The sequence below is a fragment of the Cucumis sativus genome, chromosome 6 (genome assembly GCF_000004075.3).
Source record: "Cucumis sativus cultivar 9930 chromosome 6, Cucumber_9930_V3, whole genome shotgun sequence".
NCBI classification, from domain to species: domain Eukaryota; kingdom Viridiplantae; phylum Streptophyta; class Magnoliopsida; order Cucurbitales; family Cucurbitaceae; genus Cucumis; species Cucumis sativus.
The window spans coordinates 29,656,216-29,680,529 of NC_026660.2; the positions used below are offsets into that span (position 1 = coordinate 29,656,216).

The 24,314-nt window shown below is 34.3% G+C and overlaps 3 protein-coding genes across 5 annotated transcripts; 1 reads left to right on the forward strand and 2 right to left on the reverse strand.

Annotated features, from left to right (window-relative positions):
• Positions 1–5,534: 5,534 nt before the first annotated feature.
• On the reverse strand, positions 5,535–7,303 carry LOC101218358 (protein DELAY OF GERMINATION 1). Of its 3 annotated transcripts, none has more exons than XM_031886780.1 (3): positions 6,965–7,303; positions 6,767–6,818; positions 5,535–6,498 (listed from the first exon to the last, which is right to left on the reverse strand). In XM_031886780.1, the coding sequence occupies exon 3, from the start codon at positions 6,496–6,498 to the stop codon at positions 5,707–5,709; it is 792 nt and encodes a 263-aa protein (XP_031742640.1). In that variant the 5' UTR covers positions 6,767–6,818; positions 6,965–7,303; the 3' UTR covers positions 5,535–5,706. The 3 variants fall into 3 exon arrangements, with proteins under 3 accessions (XP_031742640.1, XP_004134926.1, XP_031742639.1); XM_004134878.3 differs by having other exon boundaries at positions 6,767–6,821; XM_031886779.1 differs by having other exon boundaries at positions 6,767–7,303.
• Positions 7,304–10,809: 3,506 nt separating this feature from the next.
• On the reverse strand, positions 10,810–13,021 carry LOC101214053 (CBL-interacting serine/threonine-protein kinase 12). The gene has a single exon (XM_011659951.2). It carries the CDS (start codon positions 12,703–12,705, stop codon positions 11,302–11,304), a length of 1,404 nt encoding a protein of 467 aa, XP_011658253.1. The 5' UTR covers positions 12,706–13,021; the 3' UTR covers positions 10,810–11,301.
• Positions 13,022–19,176: 6,155 nt separating this feature from the next.
• Positions 19,177–24,125, forward strand: LOC101213806 (shaggy-related protein kinase eta). The gene is made up of 12 exons (XM_004134608.3): positions 19,177–19,445; positions 20,399–20,491; positions 20,643–20,702; positions 20,797–21,069; positions 21,152–21,226; positions 21,350–21,406; positions 22,236–22,376; positions 22,448–22,498; positions 22,577–22,672; positions 22,787–22,870; positions 23,048–23,149; positions 23,504–24,125. The coding sequence occupies exons 1-12, from the start codon at positions 19,431–19,433 to the stop codon at positions 23,594–23,596; spliced, it is 1,140 nt and encodes a 379-aa protein (XP_004134656.1). The 5' UTR covers positions 19,177–19,430; the 3' UTR covers positions 23,597–24,125.
• Positions 24,126–24,314: the final 189 nt, after the last annotated feature.

The following is a 24,314-nucleotide window of genomic DNA, read 5'->3' on the forward strand; positions in this document are numbered from 1 at the left end:
CAACTTCCATAGCCAACAAAAACCTAATAATAAATTTGTAAAAGAATAATTAAAGGTATGGTCTATAAATAATATATAATATGTAGAGCAACCCCACACCTATGACTTCAACCCCCCAAATTCTCCATTAACAATTCTTATCAGAATTCTTGCGTTACCATCACACATTTACATGTCATCCAACCACAGGCACACCTACACTTTTCATTCATTTCCCCTAGTAGCTCATATGCTTTATATATATATATATACTAATAAAAATTACTACAACTAATAATGCCATGATTTCTTATGCAAATCAATTCGAAAAACTAGATGAGAGATAAAGTGAGGTGTGAAGATCAAAGCCTAGGCTTTGACATAAAGACAGCATAAGAGATATAAATGCCCAACAACATAAAATGGTTTTATAAGTTAGATGAATAATGTGATAGATTTACAATGAAGACAGAACATGAATGGGTACGTAGGCATGATTAATTAGAAAGAATGGATAAATATATATATATATTCTAATCTAATTATATCTACCACATTTTTTTTTGGAGTAATTGATCAAATGAAACGTGATTTATCCATAAAAATATGAGTCCACACACGAGTGAGTTGGGAAAAAGTAAAAGGAGAGCCATGGTTTTTGTTTCATCACCTACCCAATTGACTAATAATATATCTTATTATATGCACTTGTTTCCGTAGGGTAATAATTGGAGGGGAAATAGAACTGAATGGGTCCCTAAATTTATTCTTCCCCACTAAGAAGGTGCAACTATTCTTTACATAATTCTGCAAAAATCCGCATTATTATTTATGCTACTGGGTTAGTACCATATATAAGAATTGGCTATCTGTGTTATGAATTACATCAATTTTAGCTACCCCTACTATGTGGGTTCTTCTTTTTTCCCCCCTAAAAAAAATACATCAATCATTCATAATTTATACTCCAAATCAAAATCCATGTGGAAGCTAAGAAGATATTATTTATTAATTACTTGTATCTATTATTTCTACATCGGTTTGGTTTTTATAAATTGTAAGAGCTTAGCTAGGTTAGCTCTGAATAATTTTATAATATGGAGTGATTAGCACCTAAAACTTCCCTGTTCTCTTCTCTACCGGTTGAAGGAATGTTAATTTAGTTGTAATTGCCCATGATTTTTTATAAAATTATTGACAACTTATGACGATGACGATTTTAATTATTAATTATTAGATCAATCACATTTAGTTTCTTAAATCCTTGAAGACAACATTAAGATCACAAATAATGGAAACAACATTTTTGTTAGAATTAAAGGCAAACTAATTATTTATTATATTATTATAATATGCAATGTAAGATGTATAGTCATAAATTTGAATTATTTGGTGACCTAACTTGAAAGAAAATGTGAAGCATTTTGTCTTCTTATATTGTTGAGATTGTTTGACATTTTCCATTTTCCGGTTTTGGACTTTCTAGGTGATTCTCAATTCCAATAAAGTTACTCCTTTTATTATTTACTGTTTTCATTCAAAGAGGCCATCCAAACTTGGCATCAAAACATCATAGTTTTTTCCATAAAAACAAAGCAAAATAATTCAATTGAATATAAAGGGTTTGATGTCATTAATTAATTAGCTTAACAAAGTGGGATAAAAGACAAGATAAATAAAAGATTTGATTACTTTGAGCTTTCATTAATGTTTTGAAAACTTTTCACAATTTGGTTGATTCCTTATATTAATAAAAGTTTGTTTTTATTCATTTAATTGTTATCATTTCATTCTTCAGATCATAGAGCACTGATATCCAATTTCAAACTATATATGATTACTTTCTATAATAATGTAAATTAAATCAGTGAAGTAAAGTAGTGCTTTTTTACAAAAGAAAAAAAAAAGAATTGTTTGACCATATTTTTAAGAGAAAGATTGACATGAGGTTTTGTTCCACTACACAGAGCAAAAGTTTTTCTTCTTTTGTTGTATATAATAAAACTTCATCTCATCATTAAACGTTAAATGTTACATGGAGAAAAAATATAATAATTATAAATATGTCAAAAAGTGTAATGTCGTAGCACGTATGTCATCCATCTCAATGAGTACTAATGAAGTTTTTTTTTTCTTTCTCTTACGACTATGCTCTTAGCAGTAATTATTTGTGTCGATGCCAGCAAATGGAACAACGGTAAGTCTTAATTAATTTAATGAAAAATATTCTAAGTTTCTTCTAAAATGAAGAAACTGAATAATCAACGTAGTTTTAGGAGGAAAGTAATCCTCAAGGCTCGCTTTCATGGGTTCTTTAGGTTTACTTCAGTCTCCCCCATGGCTTTTCAGTTCATTCATTCAGACTAATCTCCTAAAGTACTCATGAGGGTTGAATAAATGTTGGGTCTTGCGGATTTTGGTTTGTTAACTTGATCAGCTTTTATATGGACCTCTCCTATCTTTTTAAATTCTCGATTTTGGTCTATCTCAATAAATTAATCCACGTGACACTTAACATTATATTCCAATTATGTATTTGAATTGGTAGAATTCCACACCGAAAGGAAAAAAAATAAAATAAAAATTTCTGTAAGTTTGGTATGAAAAGGATTTGCAACTGTAATCATAATGTGCGTTTGAAATTAAATGGGCCATGAGTTATAAATCTGGATTGTAATGAATCTATACAATCAATGTGAAGATATAGTTTTGTTTTGAGTTTGAAATGGATGGAGCTGCAGTTTCTTTCTTTCTTTGAGAGTAAAGAGGTGGGATATCTCCATTATTCATCTAAGCTAAGCTACTACATTCAACTCCTACACTACCTATAAAACCTAACTCTATTCCAATATCTTTAATTATTATGTATTAGGGTGACTCCAATTTTCAATTTAATCACATTTAATGATTGATATAAAAGTCAAATCCAGCGTTAAGAATCTTCTATCACAGTCGTATATATATTTTTTACATTACAAATTATTCAATATGAACACGATGATCACCATTTCTCCACCATCTATTTTCCAGTCTCTTTCTATCTCACAATTATACAGATGAAAGTAACAACTATACATATATTGAAGAATTCCACTTCATTATTCTGTTTGACACTTTTTTTTTCTTTCTTTCTTTCTAATAGTCGATTCGATTCAAAGACTAAAAGAAGTTATGATAACTATACTTTTGAAAGCCATGGATTCAAGATATTTCTTTCGTGTAAATCAAGATTCAGGATCCAAAACTCACGATATCTTCTTCATAAAGTTGAAGAATGTTTTTGAGAAATGGGGAATGGAATTTTGGATATTTGCATTTTTGGTACGAGAAATCATGTGCAAAGAGGGCCCAGTTCCGTTTCCCTCCTAATGGGCCGAAACCCGGCCCATCTTCCCGCTCACTTTGTAATAGGAGGAGACATCTTCACCATTAACATATATTATATGTCATGAATTATACAAATTTTAATTTTCTTTTTTTATTATGTAGACAGTAAACATATAAACTAAACTAATATACAATTTTTAACTATACTCTACTCTTGTATATACTTTTTTAATGTTTGTGATTGTCTCAACTCTCAACATATATAACAAATTTGAGTGCAGAAATGTTTGGTAAGTATGAGATATTATTTATTAATGTGCATTAAATTACATGTCCTTAAACTGTATGAGAGAGTTCAATTTTATCTCTAGTAAAAGAAATAGTATGTCAATTGAATGGGTCATTTTGGTGTTAAATGTAGAAATTAAAAGTATATACTTCAAAAAAAAAAAAAAAACAATGGGAGGTAGGATAATGGATAGTCTAATGAGTAGTTTTACGCTGTTAAGTGGATTGAACTTAAATTCAGCCATTTATATTGGTGTGAACTTCTCAATAATTTTTTTCACGTTAAATATTGTGAGGGCTGTTCCACATTTAACGTAAAATTATTGATCATTTTAAACTTCAACCTAAAATTATTGATTATTTTAACCTCATGCCTTGAAGCTGATTCAAACTTTAGTTCATCTGTTTCATTAGACCATTCAAATATTGATTCATCTAGTTTCAATAAACATTCGGAGTTCTCAATGCTAATTTATCGTCGACAGTCAAAAAACTTTTTGTTATCCATAAGCTTTTTATTATAAATTTTGAAAACATACCTTTTCTTTTCTCTGCAGGAAAATTACTGTTTATTGTTATTTAATCAATTTTGGAAAACTTAAACTTGAGTATGCATTATTAGCCAAGTTGGTGCTCAAATTTCATCCCTGTTAAGAGTTTTGTTGGATTGCCTAATGACCTTGGCCTCCTAACCATTCTTTCTAGACGAGAGCATGCGTTGATAAAGTTTATAAATTATCCATAAAGTTTGTAAAGGCGTTACAACTCATTGAATAATTGAACAATGTATAGGTTTAACTGAGGATAATTGGAGTGAAGAGACGTTACAAAAGTTAAAAATGTAACAAAGAGAGGTTAGAGTTCGAATTTGATAATAGGTTCGTTCATATATTTATTTTTGGGGAGAGATAATAGGTGTCAAGCGATGGGAAGATGGGATAGAAGGTGAGGGCACGTAGCAGGGTGAGTGCATGATTAACGTGCAACAAATGAAATATATATATATATAATATAAAAACAAATAAATATGGATTTGGAAGAGCATATAGTTAAGAAATATAGAGAGACGTGGAGTAGTGCATGAGTTTGTGTGCAGTGGGATTTGGAGTTGGAGTTGGAGTTGGAGTTGGAGTTGGAGATTGTGTGTACTGAATCCTAATAATAATGAATAACAAAAACAAGAAGAAAGTAAGTTAGATGCATGAATGTTTGGGCCTCTACCTGTTGCCCTTATAAGCCAAGACGAGGTTCTAGTTGTTGCAAGTTGGCAACTGCGGTCGCCTCATATTTGGGCGTCTTGCAATTCATTTTCCCCCTTCATCGGTGGGATCAAGACACCTAATATTTCTACCTTCCAACACATTTCTTTTATATTCTCCTAATTTGTCTTTTAATAATCTACCAATCCTTACCTCTAACTATACAACAATTCTTCGTCACTCCCACACCTAATCAAATCCTACTTGTTAATGATAACTACTTAATATATACAACTACGTACCCATTTCATCATTCTTCAAAAAAGTGTATTTTCTTCTGAGTTATTGTTCCCAAACTCTCTACTACTCTATTGACTCTGTATTTCTTTTAAACCCTTCAAACAATAAATTCCCAAGGCCTTTCTGTCAATTCCAACAACTCACATAATGATCGAGAGAATAAAATCTATAAACAAATTGCTAAGAAGACACACATTGTCTTTTATCCCTTAGAATAATTTAGACAAAAAGAAGAAGACTATTCAAAACCATGCTTTCGTTTCTCAAGCTACAATCTCGTGACATAATATATCATTTTAATGAGTAGTAACCATACCTAATCATTTATTAAGCTCATAACAATTGGTTGTTAGCTTAACTCATTTGATATTTAATTGGTTTAACAAACAAACAAACAAAAAAACTAAAAGTGTATTGACTTGGTTTGAGTGGACTATATAGTGATATGCAATCTTTAATGGATGAACAAAATATATATAAACTTAAATTTAATGCTGCGAAAGAAGAACAGAAAATACAAACCTAAGACACCATAAAATTAGTTTTGTTCCGTTTAAATTTTGTGAAATGTGAAGCGAGTTCCAAAATTTGTTTGATATGATATTATAAATTTTTAGGAATTACGAAATCTGCCGTGCCTTCGATCGCTTCGTTGTCCCCATTCGCGTATGCTAAGATGGAGCTTCTTACTGAATGCCAAGAACAACACCGCCTGTAACGGTCTGAATATCTCCGTCAGCTCATTCAGCGTACGGATCCTCAATTTGTCGGCTTGTTGGATGAGTCTCACCATTTCCCCATCTTGCTTTTCCAAAGCCCTTTCCAATTCCTCACTTCCACCTTCCTCTTTCATTGATCTCATCGCAATTCCCACCACCGTCTGATCCGCCATCTCCTCCTGAACCCTCGCCAGCTCCGACGTCAGTCTCTCCTCTTCCTTTATCGTTCTCATCTGCAGACTGTCCAGCTGCTCCATTTGCTGCGGCGTCAACTCTCCAGCTAATTCCTCCATCGACTTCATCCCCTGAAGAAATTCCGCCATTCTGGTCTCCAGTTCGTACCCGGTGAGGGAATAGGCTAAACGGATGAAAACAGAGGGCCGGCAACCGGCGATCCAGAGGAGTGAAGCTTCTCTTGTGCTGCACCAAACAGGGGCGAAGAATAGCGACACGTCGTTTTTGGCTAGCTGCATTCGTCGATCAATGTAGTCTTGGAACTGCTCGATGCTCTTGTCTACAAGCTGTGTGAGTTGGCGCTCTGTTTCTTCATGGTTTGAATTTGGTCTGTTTTCGATGGCTTTCAGAGCTTGGAAAAGCTCCTTCTGGCTGTCCTCTTGAATCTTCATCCACTCCAGAAAACACCGCTCCGATGCAGCTTGGTCGCTGGTACTCCCCTTTTCCGCCATCTAATTTTTATACCAATCTTAATCACCTTCTCCATCTCTATATATATACATATATACATACAATACAACATAGGTAGCAATTTGTATAAAACGACAAAACATGGCATAAGTTCAAAGTTTGAGAAATTCTGTGTGTGTGTTTTTCTTATTTTGAGATGAAATTGAAAGAAATAATAATTCCAACCTTATCTATATGTATCCGACATTGAATTAAAATTTATATATAGAATTGAAGTAGAATTAAGAAGAGGAAATATAGAGAACGTACGTGTCGCTGTCTAGGGGAACAGAGGAGAGAGTGTAGTGGAGACTGGAGAGATCTACTGATACACAAAAACACACAAAAAGAAGTACATTAACAAACCCAGTGGATTGGTATTGTCAAAAGCTTTGATTTATGTTTATGGTGTGCTCTAAAAGGGGTAATTAAACAAATAAGAGAGAAAGAGAGAGAAATAGAGTGGACCTTTGATTTGGTGTAACAGCCGTTAAGGGTACGACGTTTAGGGAGTCAAGGAGGCGTATTCTGACTCTGCTTCTTCACTGTCCAATGCTTCATTCCATGAATATATCCCAACAAATAATACACTCCACAGCGTTTAGGGAGTCAAGGAGGCGTATTCGGACTCTGCTTCTTCACTCTCCAATGTTGCATTCCATGAATATATCCCAACAAATAATACACTCCACATTAATACACTATCCTTAATTTCATCACCATTTTTCTTCTTTTCTCTCGATTTATGCCAACTTGCAAGTTCGAACAACACCCAACTTGATTTTGCTACATCCTTTCCTTTTTCTAAATAATAAATTCTCCTTCTTAAATTTTTAAACAATCTACTATTTCTTATAGTATATAATATATATTGTGGGCGCCTCGGTATTTGAAAACCTTTTATTTTCTCTCCTTCTTCGCATGGATGTGCATTATTCTTTCTAAAAAACTGCTGTCATTATTTGGGAATTATAGGTAAATGATTCTTAGTTTTAAAGCTCGAAGGTAGGGGACCAAAATTTGTAACTTTACCCTTTCTATCTTTAACTTTATCGCATTGGTCCGCTAGTAGCTTAAAAGAGTAGTTGTGGAAGGATGTTTTGTTACGGAGTGGATCCGTATTATTTATTAATAGTACTTTTCATTTCTTATCTCTCTATGTATGGTAAAATGGGAGTATAGCGACATGTAGGTTTAAATTACTAGCTTCCAAAACTTTACTATCCGACACAGGGTACCAAACTTAGATTATCATTGATTACAAATGAATAAGAGGTTTGAGTACCCGCACCGCCGTACCAAAACAAAACTTGTTCTCTTTGTGGAAGCATTGGACAAATAAACCTAAGCTCCAACCAACAGTTTCTAACTCTAAACAGTTGTTTCTTAGCTTTGAGATAATATTGTAATTTTGGTGTGTCTGCCCATTTAAAACTTCGATTCTCATTATAAACACCATGATCTTTTGGCTCAGTTTATAAGGTAAGGTGTTGCGCCAATTACTTCCTTAAATTTTTTAGGAATTTGTTCATTCATATCTCCAACCCTTCTAATTATTCTTTTAATTTAGAGCACGTCATTATTATTTCATGTGAAATCATACAATTGAAAGAGGAAACTAATTAAAGGTCAAATTAAGCAAAAGAAAATTGGGCCATCAGCATTGGACAATGATGTGGCCCATAATTCTCTCCCTAATGATCTGTATCATTTGGGATCACTACCCAACATGGCCATACCCACAATGAACGTCTTCTCTTTTCTATGATGTCCAAGTTCAAACCTTTACATTCTATCTCTCATTCCATATCCATATTTATTGCATCAAACAAAATAGTTACCAAATGTAAGTCTTAGTGAATTAAGTATTCAAATATCATTAAGAGTTAGAATAAACTTGTATTATATCAAACACTTCCATAAATTGTTATTAGTGAGAAGTTGGATGATAGGGCTTATTGTTTTGATATCATGACAAATGGGCAATCATATGATGAAAAGTTTCAAGCTGAAACTAATTTCTTTATGTTTGTAAACTAATTTTATTATGTTATGATAAATCGCCATCATAAATTCAAATTTCAGTTATTCCAAATGATATGTTATGATTAATAACCAAATTTATTGTGCTTTTTTGTATCCAATTTTCGTTTTCTTGTAGCACTGATTATTTTCGTTTGTATCTAATAAATATAATAATCTTATGCTTTATTCATGGTGAAATGAAAGTATAAAAAAAGAGTCGCTCAGAGCATACGTATCCAAAGTACATAAAGCGTATATATGAAAGTATATAAAGAGTGTACATGAAAACAAATCATGAACGTGAATTCAAATTTTCAAATCCTTGCCACCCCCATCGTTAGAAACTTACACAGAATGACTGAAGGAATCTGCTCTACCTGGCTTCTGTTTTTTTCTTATTGTTGTTTTTATTTTTATTTTTACGGTAGAGATCTCATGTAGAGACAACAAGCCCCATTATGTGAGCTGAGTGTAAATTCTCAAAGAATTTTGAATGAATGTTTATACCATCTCATGTGGTTTCCTTTGGTGTGGACAGGGAGTAGGTGTAGGTGTTGATTGTTAAGACCTAACGAGAGTGTCATGTGTAGGAGAAGATTTGGATCACGTGTGCTCTAGTTGTCCTTTGGATTTTGTGGAGACATCACAATGACATTTGTTCCATGAAACAGGAGTTCGATTCTGGAATCTCTTAGTTTAATTGACATTATATTTAAGATTTAGAGATTTTTAGGTGTTCAGTTAGAAATCATAGTAGATGCTTTTTTGTTGCAGAAGAAATGGGATAATTGTCTTCTTGAAGTTGGGGTTATGGTGAAGGTTTGTTAGCTGTTAAGCGAGAGTGACTTGGGATGAATTCGCTGCTTATGGTTGAATTTGATGCATCGGGGGTTATCAAACTTCTTAATGGAATAGTTTCTTTACTTTCTAATATTCAGATTTTTATTGAAGATATTGCTTTATTTTCTTGTCACCCCTTGTAAGAAAAACAAGTATGTTGATGTTACCACATCTTTGACTTCCTTTCAAGAGTGTTCTTTAAACTGAAAGAAGTTTTGTCAAGCAATCTCTGGGGTCCTCTCAAGGGTATCACTCTCTCCAACATCCTGAAAAAGGAGGTTGGGAGTTGAGTTGTTTGTTACTTGTTACGTTGACTTTACCTCTAAAAGAAACAAAAACAAAACATAATATAAGAATAGTAGGGTGTTCGATTTTCAGGTTTTGTAAACTATGCTTATTTTATAACATTCGGTTTTAAAATCTTCAACAGATATAAAAATACTGTGCATGAGTTTAGAAATTCAAAGTTACTAAAACAGTTTTCAAAAGACTAAGAAAGAAAGAAACCCGAATAAGCAGGTTAGAGGCGTTACAGAATTCAATATTATAATTAAATTTGGTAAAGTAAACATGGTCGATACGGATGTTACAGATTCTCCAAATAATTGTAATTATGTTAGGTAAAGGCCAAAACTATGTCGTTCCTTTTTTTAATATAATAAAAATAAAGGAAGTTTGAAGGAAAAAACAATGATTATGAAAGGAGAAAACAAAGAAAAAAGACACATGGAGTCGGGTGACGTGTCGATGCACTCCTGGCTCCTCATATCTTATTCATACAATCATACTCTTTAAGAGTATCATTTGAAGAGGGAAAAGAGGTTCCAAGTCGCAACCATAACGCATAAACAACTCAACTCAACTCACCCACCACCATACACCACACTCTTTTAATTAACATATCTCATTCCTCAAAACAAATCATTCTTTAATTCATTGTCCTTTTTCTTTTTAAAGCAAATCATTTCTTCCTGTTATGTATTGTCATTATATAATGCACTGCGATGAATCAAGACAAAAACACCCCCTAAGCATTGTCAGCTTACAAGACAGAAAGTTTTTGAACGTCTTAGAAAAAACTCTTTTTAAAATTCAGAACTCCAACTTTGTGTCTCTTATGAAACCACCGTTGAATTCATTGAAATGACACCTAGTTCAGTAGTGGAGAAATATGATTGAATGACTCAAAGTTTGTCTTTTAACTTGAGTAAGTTATCACATAATAGAGCCTAAAGCCAACCACGAACATTATAACAAGCCCCTTCTCTTTTTCTCAATTTAAACACCAACATAGAATTGCCTTGGATTTATCCCACCATTCCATAACAAAACATTCATTATTTGATTATGTAAGGTCAGTAATCATATATCAAAACCAAAACCAGTCTCATCTCTCCAATATCATTAACAAAAAAATGTAACTACACAAGAAAATCAAAACTTCAATATGTAAAATCAATAATCATATTAGATTTTTTTCCCCTTTTTGTTTTTATTTCTTCATATGCTTCATACGTACAGCTTATAAATGTCTGCCAGTGCCAAATACACAACTTTCACTTTACTCTCTCTTAGTCTCCACTCTAAGCTAGCCTTCTCGAAGTCAAAACAAGATTACATCACACACACCTTTTGAAGATTACATATTAACATCTAATAAATCACCACTTTTTTTTCTTCTTCTCTTTGTTTCTTTTTTTGTTCTACTTGCATTGAATCTAAAAACCCCACTCTAGAGAGGCAACCAAATTACAGAGAAGCACAATGAACAAAAACAAAAACAAAAAGAGAAGCTCAAAAGAAACAAACAAAATGAAGGAAGTTATCATACAATGGGGTTGGAGCTTAAGTTAGAGCAGAGGAGAAGAAGTCAAAGAGAATGAAAGAAAAGCATACCCTTTTCTTCTTTCCCTTATTTTATCTGTTATCCGGAAACTTCTTCATTCAGTATCTGATGGTATATGTGAAGGATCACCAGAATCCTCCACCTTCAGATTCAACAATGCTGGCTTCAATTCATTGTTACAGAACTGCTCATACTCTTCTTTATCTCCCCCTTTCCTCTTCACCTCTACCATCACCAATTTCGGCGTTAACTCGAATACCTCAGCTGCGATTGTCAATGGCCCTTTCACTCCTTCCCGTGACCCCTCTAAACTAACCCTGCAATCCTTCTTCCTCACAGTGAAACTCACCAATTTTGCAATCTCCTCCAATTTTGATATAATCTTCGACACCGGAGCACTTGACACAAATCTTGCCTCTTCCCCTCCATCTTCAAATAATCCAGAAAGATCAAATCCCGGTGAAAACGAAATTATATCAAATGCATTCAAACTCGCGGGTCTTGGGAGTGAGGTAACCTTTCGTCTGGTCTCAATTATTTCGGAATCCGATTCCGATTGTGACTGATCCGACAAGGAATCAACATCATCGGTATCATCCTCAATGCTGCATACCTTATCATCTTCGATGTAGAATTTGATATGCTTATACCCCTTTTTGAACCATCTATTCTCCATGATTTCAGGAATTGTGAAACGAGTTTCGGGATTTGTATCTAAAAGACGTGTTAGAAGTCGAATTAGCTCCGGCGAGAACCATCTCGGACAACGGAACTCCCCTTTGTAAATCTTCTTATACATTGCCATAATGTTTTGGTCGTGGAAGGGTAAATAACCTGCCATTAAAACAAACAGAATAACCCCACATGACCAAATATCGACCTTCGCGGCCTCGTAGCCTTTCCGGGCCAAAACCTCCGGAGCCACATACGCCGGAGTACCACAAAAAGTATGAAACAACCCATCTTGTCGAATTTGATCGGAGACGGCGCTGAGGCCAAAATCGGAGACCTTGAGATTCCCATTCTCATCGAGCAGTAAGTTCTCCGGTTTAAGGTCGCGATGATAAACACCACGGGCGTGACAGAAAGCGACGGCGGAGATTAATTGCTGAAAGTACTTCCGTGCGACCTCTTCCTTCAATCGGCCCTTGGAGACCTTCTTGAAAAGCTCACCTCCGCGGACGTATTCCATAACGAAGTAGATCTTGGCCTTAGTGGCCATAACCTCGAAGAGTTGCACAATATTAGGATGTCGAACACGTCGGAGGATTGAGATCTCGCGTTTGATGTGAGCGATTAAACCGCCCTTGAGGATCTTCTCCTTGTCGATGACTTTAATGGCTACGCTATCGTTGGTTTTGATGTTTCGGGCATGGTAGACCTTGGCGAAGGTGCCATGGCCAAGGAGCTTCCCGATCTCGTATCGGCCAAGGAGAAGGGCGGGCATATCTTTCCTGGTGGTTTCGGTCTTCTTGTCAGGGTCGGGCCGGTCGGCCATTGAAGAAGAGAAGAAAATTGGGGGAAAATGCAGAGGCGGCGGAGGAAGGATTGTGGGGTTATGTGAGAGATTAATTTGGAGGGAAATGCTGCAGCATTAAAATAGATGGCAGCTTTTTCGGGATGAATTTTGCTGGATTTGGGGTTTCAGAATTGAGAAGTGAGAATTGAGAATTGAGAATTGAGAGGAGGCCGTGATTGTGAAACGATAAAAGTTTTTATTTTTATTATATATTTCCTGATTTTGGAAAGAGAGAGAAATAGAAAAATAGAGAAGGAGAGAAGGAGAGACGGTGGGTTTAAATATACGATTGGAAACCAAAGGAGGCGTTATGTTAAATATTATTATGTTTATGTTGTGGCTGTGCCTCTGCTTCTGCCTCTCGCCTTTAGGTATATACCATTACACATACCCATCACTATTATAGCTATTAGGGATTTTGTGTTGTTGGATTCTCTCAAACATCATTGCCACCTATTCTTCCAAACTTCTCTTTCACAACTCTATCCATCCATTTTTTCTTTCCTTTTCTTCTTCTTTTTTTTCTTTTTACTTCTAAAATAATAACTTCTTTTGTTTTTTCATATTAAATCCCACCTTATACTTTTTGTTTTTAATTCACAACCTAAATCCATTCATGATATAGAATAACACACACATTCACGTTTTTCCCTATCTCTTCTATTACTTCACAACCTATATTATATATTTTCTATCAACCAAAACATTCGAAAATTAACATACCCAATATTTTTCTAAAGCAACCACAAAAACTAGAAAACTGCTAAACTATCTACAATTGAAGTTAAAAAGTATGTAATAAAAATGTACAAGTTGCCTTCCCAATACCAACCATAGGTTAACTAATGTTAATAGATTTCAAATAGTATAAATTTGTGTCATAAACTCCAACTACGATTAGAATCTATTAGAGGTAACGCATTATATAGTTTATAGATTCTATCGATGAATATCTCATATTATTTATATATAATTAATTTTAACGACTTATATAAAGTTATATCAATGACTTAAAAACTATTATCTCCAACATATTCTATCGGGGATAAAATTGAAGGGATGATATAAACTTATACGGTAAAGTTTGTTGCAATCTTGTGCCCCATTATTATAACTAAAACAAGTTAATAAATAGTTAATATTTTAAGTAGAGTAATTATTTTAATGGTTTATAAGGATGTGAAACCAAAATTGTAACGTTTAACTTTTTGAAAAGATGTATCATTTTCATTAACCTCGAACACATATGACACGTGTCAACTATCTCTAAATTAGCCTCCTTTATCCGTTGGATCTTCTCTCAGTTAGGACTAAGAACTATTCTCAAAGAAGCTATAATTAGAAAGTTTAGTAGGGCTTTTCCAAACCCACTTTGTGTCACCCTGCCTCAATTTATTATAAACAATCCAATTCACACCTCTGCTCCAACTATCGTAATAATGAAATAGTAATTATAATTTTAATGATTCTTTTAAAAGGAAATTCTAAAAATTGGCTGGAATTTTTAGACAATTTTGAAATACCATCTAAAAAAATCCAAATCACAATAAAATTCGACAACAAAGCCATTGAATACAGTGTGTTATTTACTAAGTCATTTTTGTAACTATTTTTTGACATTCCATGTTTAGAGATGAATTTTGAATTATTCCTTCTCTGCTTTTACACACACATATATATAGAATCATTAAGATGTAATTTGATTGGTTTTTTATTTAATGTCTTAATTGATTTTCTTTTAATCAGTCGCGTAAAAGGCGATTTAACTTTTTTATTTTGTTTCAAAGCATAAAAATGTTTTGTCCTGTATGATAAAAAGAATGCTTTTTTTATATTTTACTAGATTTCGACTAATCATCAACCCAAATTATAAGCTTTGAAGTCATCAATGTAATGTTGGTAAGACATCTAATATTTAAATAAAGTAATTTCTTAAGTCATCGATGCTGTGTTGGTAAGACATCCAATTTCTTGCATTTCTTTTTTACCAACTTGAAAATGTTTAATTTGTTTATTAGAGAGGGAAAAAAAAAAACTTTGAACAAAGAATCACTCACATAAAAATTCAATGAATCCAGAAATAGGGAAAATAAATAAATGTGGGGGAGAAACAGTGCCTACACAAAACTAGCGGGGCCCAATAACAGTAAACTTTTCTCTGTGGCCAATGCACGTTTCCGTTGAGATGGCGCTGACGTGTCTTCGTGTCCCACACGTCTCCAATATAAAATATCTCTCTCCTTGCATCCTACCTGGCAGTTGGCACCACCCTAGCTCCCTCAATTTTACATTCTACATTTCCAAACCAAACAATACGGGCTCAACTACGATCTTCATTTAGCAAAGTATTTAATCATAATAACAGTGAAAAGATAAAAGCAAAGTACAATGACATATATTTAGCACCTCCGATTTAGTTTTACATGTATATGTATGTATTAAATTTTAAAATGTAGTTTTAATTATAAAATAACAAGTGGAAGAATTGGGAAAATGAAATCATGAGTTTAGGTTAATGTTTAAAATTTAAATAGTGTGGTTTGGGGTCGGAGTTGAAATATGTAATGTGGTGTGGTCAAATCTCAAATGTTAAAGATAAGAACGGATAAGGTGAGTCAACTTAGTGGACGGTGTGTGATTTGTTGACACGCATTATATGGGAATTGCATGCGAGGTACACGAAGTTCCCTGTATTGGCGAATGGCACCCCCAAGCTTTTGATTTTTGCACGTCAAGGGGCGGTGACGCGTGACGGTGAAAGATGGCAACTAATTCTAAATTAGAAATCCATCTCTCCTCTTGGGGGCACCGCACCACTACTTTTTCGTTTGTTTTTTTATATTTATTTTCCAACTCATAAATGGCCGACACACTTGCTTCTTTCTCCTTCTTCTTTTTTCCAATAATTTCTTGAGAATTCAAACTATATGCCTATATCATGAGTTTTGTTTCCCAAAAAACGTGGAAAAAAGGTACCTTTTGCAAATTTGCAAAATATCCCGTTAAGGACTATTTTATGTTGATTTCTTCCAACAATCATTCTTGGGATAGATTTTGGTATCAATTCCAGCTTACTTACCCGATAAGTCAAACTCATTAAGTAAATCTTTTTAAAAGTGAAACTTCCAAAATTGCAATTGAACTCAAAAGAAAAATGTATATAATTTTCAACAAGTATCAAAGTTGTAAAACATATGGATCACAAACACACGAAACAAAACTCATGATATAGGTATGTAAATATGTTTTTAATTTGAATGTAGGTGAGAATGGTTTTATGATATAGAGTTTTGGAGAAAAGATGAAGAAGAGTGAGATTGAAATAAATAAAAGAAATTGGTAGTGTTATTGAAAATTGAAACAGTATAACCGTGTCCTAATAAACTCCACGTAAGCAGAAGTTAGCTTTGTGAATCAATATTATTATAAATTAAGAAATGAGAATAATCTAAAAATAAATTTGGTTGTAAATTAAATATAATATATGTTCCCTTCTTTTTAAAGTCAAGATTGAAGAGAGAGTACTTGAAAGTTGCAACCAATATAACCGCCCAACCACTTATCTATCAACTTATATTTGCCATAAAATAATGAGATCAACGGTAGGGATGCCACGATGGATACGTATATGTATTATATTTGACCATTTTTAATGTCTCTTTCATTTCTAAATAATTAATTATAACAATTTAAGGTCAACATTCTTACGAATTTTGTCCATTTCAATTAATATTCTCAATTAAAACCCCATTTATCGTCAACTTAAATCTGACACAGATGGGTTTTAGTTGGCCAATCTTTTAAATCAAAATTTTTAAATATATATATATATTCATTTTCACAAAAAATGTAGTTTGGATAAGAACATTACTAAGCTTCCTCACACACACACACACACATAAACATGTATATATATATATTAGTATTATAACATACTTTTTTTAGTCTATATTATATATATATAATTAAGTAGATCTGTTAAGAGAGGAGAATAAGTAAAATTGTATAAGAAACTTTTGATAAAATATTTATATATGGTATACTTTAAAATAACGAAATATATTTTAGGGTTATTTAATATGATCACAGTACGTGCAGGTTTGGTTTTTCAAACCTAGCTTGTGAGTTTAATAAATGTTTGAGTACTTTTAAATTTTCCAAATGCCCTCCTCTTCTTTTTAAGCTTATCTATCCATTCATTTGATCTAAAGTGTTTAGAATAAGTATTTGAGCATTTGTGGTTGTGTCTGATATCTCTTACGTCATCAAATGATGGTAAGTGACAAATATAAAATAATTACATATATGGCATAAAAAGTAACCAAAGACTAAAGAAATATACATTCAACTGCCGTTTTGAATTCTTCAAAATTTTAAATTAAACTACAAGTGATAACTTTCTATTTGCATCATTCCAAGTGCTTGTTTTCGGTTTTTTCAAATTGAAAAACTATCATAAAACAGCTATTAGTGATACCAATTTAAGAAACTATAAAATATAATATCGTATGATGGTGTCATATTTTAGTTTTGGTGTAACTTACAAAAGAAAAAAAAAAAAAATAACAAAGATCCTAAAATCTCTTTCCATTTTTTAGCACAATAGCCCTAAAAGAAGGGTGGGCTTGGTTGTAGCCCGTTGGGCTTTTCATAGTTATGGCCTCAATGCCCAAAAGAGTAAAGAGTAAAGGGTAGCCGACACGTCTGATTGAGTGTCTACGGTGGATGGGCCATGGGCTCGATGATTAATGCCTTTTAAACACGGATGTTTCAGTGGCAGCCGAACAAACGCTGAGTAGTCAAAGCTCGTCACTCCTCCACGCTGACTGTTGGAATTTAGGGTCAGAACCTATTTTGAAAAATTGACCATTAACCTACTTTTGGTTGTGCCTAAACCCTAATCCCTACTCCAAAATTAATATAAGATTTTAAAAATAAATAAATTATAATACTATGTTTAAAAACCTCAGGATACAATACATGGTGTGTAAGGGTAAAAGGTAATAAAACAACAACACCAACAAATTTTGAGTAAAAGGTGATGAATGATGTGAAAAAAAGAAAGAAAGAAAGAAATAAGAAGATTTGAAGATTGAGCACGCCAAAGGGGTAGCATCATGATTAATCTTGGGGGGTTTTCTTTTTTTCCTTTTCTCCAGCGGCACATAAAGTGAGACCTGATTTTCTTTTATTAAAAGTAGGGAATTTGGATGGAATTAGTGGCTTTTGAGAAGGCAAGTGTGTGCTCTCGTTCTGAATTAAGAAAGGTGTGGATGAGTAAAATGTGGATGCATGGTCAAACTTTTTTTTCTTCCCCCACCCTTGAAATCCACAAAGTTACTTTAACCTCCCCCCCCACTGCCACTCACTCCTAATTCCAAAATTCCCTTTTTTTTTTTTTAACACAAACGTCCTCTTTCCCATATCACATGTTTCAATTTCATAATGTATCCTTAAGCGTTTACTATAGCCATGTTCAAAATGATGTTATTGAGAAAAGTATATATTAGGGGGTTTGGTATGGGGGTGATGAGTGGAGAATGAATTTGCAACTTAAATTCAAATTTGGTATTGGCTAGGTAGGTAGGCAGATTGACAAAATTTCACCCTATAAAAGTAAATGATGTTTGAATATAACCTTTTTCGATATGTTTTTTTTTTAGTTTGGATGATCAAATATATAAATAGGGTAAAAATATTGGGGGGCGGGGGTTTGATGTTTTCAATTCTTCATTTTAGCTTTTGTTGGTAGTGATAGTAAGAACAATAATTTGATGGTGAAGTGTACATGTTTTATTCTGCCTGCCAATTCAATGTCATTTTCTTACGTCCTAATTACAATTTGACTTTTATATCCCAATGTTTCTTCTTCCTTTTCCCATTTTTCTCTTTTTACCCCTTCCCCATTTCCTCTTTTCTCATTCTAAGTAACATGCACACACCAACACACTCAAATAACAAAATCAAAAGAATGAAAGGTGGTATTTGGACTTAAAGTTATGCTAAACTTAACAAACTTGACCCTCCGTTTGTTTAAGAAATGCTTTGAAAACAAACAAATTAAATTTGGAAAAATAGTAATAAAAAAAAGAAAAGATAGAATGAAAGAACAAAGAAACCATAAACCAACAAATTATGATGAAATACAGATTTCACATGGACCCATATTCTTTGATTATTGATATAAGAAAAGATATGCAAGAAAAAAGAAAAAGAATATAGGGGGGGGGGAATGATATTTTATGATGTCCACTTAAAAAGAGCAATAATTAAGGGAGAAGGAGAAACACAGCAGGTGGAGAAATTATTGGGAGTTGGGGAATGGGCAATGGGCAATGGGCAGTATGGATGTTTAAGGGCATTTTAGTCATGTAGACGTCGGCAGCCAGTCTTCGTCTTTCGAAGGTTATTTCCGTCATTTTATTCCTTCCCCTTACAAATCCCTTTTTCAATTCTCTCTCTCCTACAGTGATAAAGAAGAGTAGGAGAGAGAGAGAGAGATAGAAAGAGAGAGCAAGAATAGAGAGTGCTGGAATCACATGGCCTTGTTTTCCTGTCACCTCTCCCTTTCTTCTTCTTCTTCTTCTTCTTCTTCCCTCCCATTACTGCAATCCCCTTCTTCTTCTTCTTCTTCTTCTTCCTCCTCTTAGTCGCCAACTCAACCAACCACTCGCTTCTCTTTCCTTCCTTCTCTGATTCCGGCCATGGCGGACGTTAAGGTACCCTATTACTTATCCCTTTCCCTTTCTTCTTCGATTGCAATCTTGGCTTTCTGGGGTTTCGGATAACGGGTCCGATTAGTTGGGGAATGTATGTATATCTGAGCATTGTTAGTAGTGTTCGGGGTTTCCCCCTTTCGTCTGCTCTATTCTTGAGTTTTGTTAGTTCTTAGGAGTAGGCCGGTGATCTCGTTCGGCATTGTGAGAAGAGGATCAGGAAATACCTTGTGTAAATCTATTCTTGCCTGTTTTGATCTGAGATTTGGATGATTTTCTTTCTGCAGACTTTCTTGGCTGTGTTTGTTTTCATTTCTGTACTCATGAGAGCTTCTGATTATGACTGATTCTGAGCTGTTGATCTCTCTCCAGTATTCAAGATTTTTTTTGTTTGTTTCTTTACTGATCATTTTTTAGTTTAACTCAGCCCGATGCATCTACGTTAACTCACTTTATTAAAGATATATGACGCATATATATATTTTTTATGCTACGTGAACTAATTTAATTTATAGATCGCGCTTGCTACCCTTTGTTTGACATTGATTACTGTTAAATTACTTGCATGGTATAGCTCAAACTTTTCTTCCCTTGCCTGTGAATTAATTTTCTATTGAAGATTTTCCTCCGGAGGTCAAAGCATTTCTGTTCATTTTTTATTTGGTTTCAGCAACTCCTTTTCTTGGATGATTTATTTTCCTACACCCATTCTTTTTTAGCACTTTTAAGGGATCACTGTTTGTTGGTCGTTCCTTCTTTCTTCTTCTATTTTTTTTTTTTAGAATTCAAAACCGTTGCTCCGTTTGTTAGGGCTTCATTTTGATAGTTGTTTATTGAGTTTCTATTCAAAGATTTGTAATCTTTAACGTGGTTAATCAACTCTAAACAATCAGCTATTCAGTTCCAATTATCCAATTGATTCCTTCCAACCTCATAACACAGTATATACTTTGCAGGAAATGCCAGGCCCTGTCATTGATGGAAATGATCCGGTTACTGGTCACATAATATCCACGACTATTGGAGGCAAGAATGGGGAGCCCAAACAGGTTAACATTCACGTTAAATCCCATTTCGCTTACATTCTATTTCTCCTATGTTTATGCTACAAAATATGGAGATTTGAACTTCCATGTTGCTGTTCAGCAGTCTATATGCTTCTACACAAACTTATACGTCTGCTTTTTCTTGATCCTTTAGACCATAAGCTATATGGCAGAACGTGTTGTTGGGACTGGATCATTTGGTATTGTTTTCAAGGTATTCTACATGTTATTCCTTTAGCATTTTGATCCTATTGACACTTTCTTGATAAAATAAGACTGTAACGATGCGCAAATGTTCTCTTTCTCAGGCCAAATGCTTGGAGACTGGTGAAAATGTGGCTATAAAGAAGGTTTTGCAGGACAGAAGATACAAGAATCGTGAACTCCAGTTAATGCGTGTGATGGATCATCCAAATGTCATTTCTTTGAAGCATTGTTTCTTTTCCACTACTACAAAAGACGAACTTTTTCTCAACTTGGTAATGGAATATGTCCCTGAAACCATGTTTCGGGTTTTGAAGCATTACAGTAATGCAAATCAAAGAATGCCGATCATCTATGTCAAATTATACATGTACCAGGTATAGTATTTCCTCCATTGTAATCTCAACTTTCTTGATCAAGGCATTGGCCTTTTCTCATGTCAATTGTTGTTTCTTTCAGGTTTTTAGGGGTCTGGCCTATATCCACACGGTTCCTGGAGTTTGCCACAGAGATTTGAAGCCTCAAAATATTTTGGTATTGCTCTTTGATGATTGGAAAGTGGATTTGGAAATTGAGATGAGTTTTTTGTTAGAAAGAACATTTGTAGTCCTATACTTCTGTTAGATGACTGCCTAATGTCCTGCTTGGTTTTTGCAGGTGGATCCTCTTACTCACCAAGTTAAAATATGCGACTTTGGAAGTGCAAAAATGCTTGTACGTTGATAAATTTTCAATATCTTGTTTCTTTCACTTATATTGTTTTTGACAGTTCTAGAGTGTAGCACTCGAACTTTTTATTTAGTTTGTTAAAAAACTTAAAAGCTCCAATTTTCCTTAAGAAAGCATATTTACTATTGGCACTTAGATTCAAGATTGGCTTGTTACATTGCACGCTGCACTTATAAATCTTGCAAGGCTTTTTCATGCTCATAAGTGAGAGCTCAAACAACATACTAGGATCAATTGTAGTTCTCTCTAGGTTGTATGGGGTGTGGGCTTTGGGTCCATACGTCAGTTTACCTTGTCATAAGAGTTCACTAGATAGTGGTCACTCACTTTTACAAAGCTTTTCGTGGGGTCTATTTGATTAACAAAACCAGGAGTGAATCACCGTGGTTACATTACAAACTCAGATGGACTAATTATATTGTAAAGACTACTGTTTTTGGGGTTGCATTTTCAAATATTCTTAACTAGCTGCTTAGAGTATAAATAGTCTATGAGGTTCTCAATTCTAAATGCTGTATGAGGCCAAGTAGTTATTTATTTCTTTTGCAATTATTTTAATAATTGCAATCCTGAGATGTTTTTTTGGATGGTCAATACTGTCTTACGAAAGAAAAATGATACTGTAAACAAGGATCATAAATGAATTTTGTTTGATCTTTGTATGCTATATTCCTATCAAGAGTAGTCCTGCTACTATTTGGATGAGTAGAAAGAAGTTAGTTAATTGCCAAGGCTTTAAAGTAACAGATGCTATATTTTTTCTGCCCCATTTTCGGCGTTGTCTTATTCTTGTAAACTTATCCATGTGCTCCAGATGAAAGGTGAAGCCAATGTTTCATACATATGTTCACGCTTCTATAGAGCACCAGAACTCATCTTTGGAGCTACAGAGTACACAACTTCAATAGACATTTGGTCTGCTGGCTGTGTCCTTGCAGAGCTACTTTTGGGACAGGTAAGCATTTTCAATGATTTCTCAATTTAACCTTTGTCATAACCAGTATAACGATAATTATGTTTCTGCAGCCATTGTTTCCCGGAGAGAATGCAGTTGACCAGCTTGTAGAGATTATTAAGGTACCATGGGATACTATTAGTTTCTTACCATTTCCAGATTGGGTACAAATTACTTACTTTGCAATGGCTATCTTGTAGGTTCTTGGCACACCAACTCGTGAAGAAATTCGATGCATGAATCCAAGTTATACAGACTATAGGTTTCCACAGATAAAAGCTCACCCATGGCACAAGGTCTGTAACAATACAAGTTGATCCTAGGGCCTCTTATCTCCCATGGTCTTTTGTTACTTGTGAGCTTTTTCTATGGGAAGCTGAGCCTTTCCTCTTGCATTATGTTCTGATCAGGTTTTCCACAAACGGATGCCTCCTGAGGCAATAGATCTGGCTTCTCGATTGCTTCAGTATTCACCTAGTCTTCGCTGCACAGCAGTAAGTACAATATGCTCCGGATCTGTCTGTGGACTTGTTTTAAGACGCCATACGTTTCCATGCTAGAACTTATTCTTTGTTGATTCTTGACTGAAGAATTGGAATAGTGGATGTTGGCTTTTCTCTGCAACTACGATATATTTTGCTCTTCTTAAGAGTATCCTTTTCTCCTTGTAGCTGGAAGCTTGCACACATCCTTTCTTTGACGAACTTCGAGAACCCAATGCTCGTCTCCCCAATGGTCGACCATTCCCACCTCTCTTTAACTTCAAACAAGAGGTTTGTTTACCATTTCACATTCTATATTGAATTGTAGATAACTGTAATTTAGACATTTTGTGGCATTTGTCTTTTGAGCTTAGATGGACAAAAGTTGTTCTAATTGTGATGAAGAAGTGACTTTATATATGAGTTTATTTTGCCTGTTTTTACGGAGTAAGAATAATGGTTCATGTTGATTCCAATTGCATACTGCTGTGCGTCTGCACTGATCACGATTGAAAGTAACTGAAATTATTCTATTCCAATCAATTGATTGGTGATTTGTTGTGATGACTGGAAGTTTACTAGTTTAGGCGTCCATTACCATTTTATTTTCATTAAATGTGATGATAATTGAGGTTTCTGTTGCAGCTGTCAGGGGCCTCTCCGGAGCTTGTTAACAAGTTGATACCTGATCAAGTGAAGCGACAAATGGGTCTTAATTTGCATCTAGCCGTTTCGTAAATATAGGCATATGTGCGGTTGGGTTCTTCTTGTTCATGCGTGGTGCAAAGCCTACTGACCAACTTTAAGTTCCAACTCCACCTGTATTAAACTGGGGCTGTTTACATCGCTCTACTCTGAGACTTGCAGGTCGAGGGACCATATATCGACGCTTCCTCGACGTGTTGTCTTCCTCGTTCTATCCAACCATATTCCACCCATCCCTCAATCTCATATAATACCTCAACTTGTTGTATATGTTTGATAGTATATTGAAGAAAGCCAGAGTTTGACTTAGCAGAAACCTGCTAGAAGAGGGATAGTAGTAGGGCAAATTGTGCATCTTTAGTTAGGAAGAGGGTATCTAATTTTATATGTGGCTGAAGAAAACAAAAATTGGAATCTAGTTGGTTAGTTTTGTTGTTTCCTGTTCCAGGGTGGTTTCAAGATGGCTGACTTTAAATTTGCATAAAACTTGTAGTTAATATTATTGTGTTCTACGAATCTCTTTTCCTCTCTTAAAATTAAACATGAATCTATTTGTTCTTCAGATCTTCATTCCACATTTCCTTTCTGCATTCAACCTTGACAAAAGAAAACTTTTAAATTTTCCGAATATTTAATCTATTAATAGCATTGAAACTAATAAGATAAGTTATCAATATCTGTTGAGCATGTGAAGAATAATTTGGGATTAAAAAAAACAACGATTTTTTGGCGCTTGAAAGTTATTGCCCTC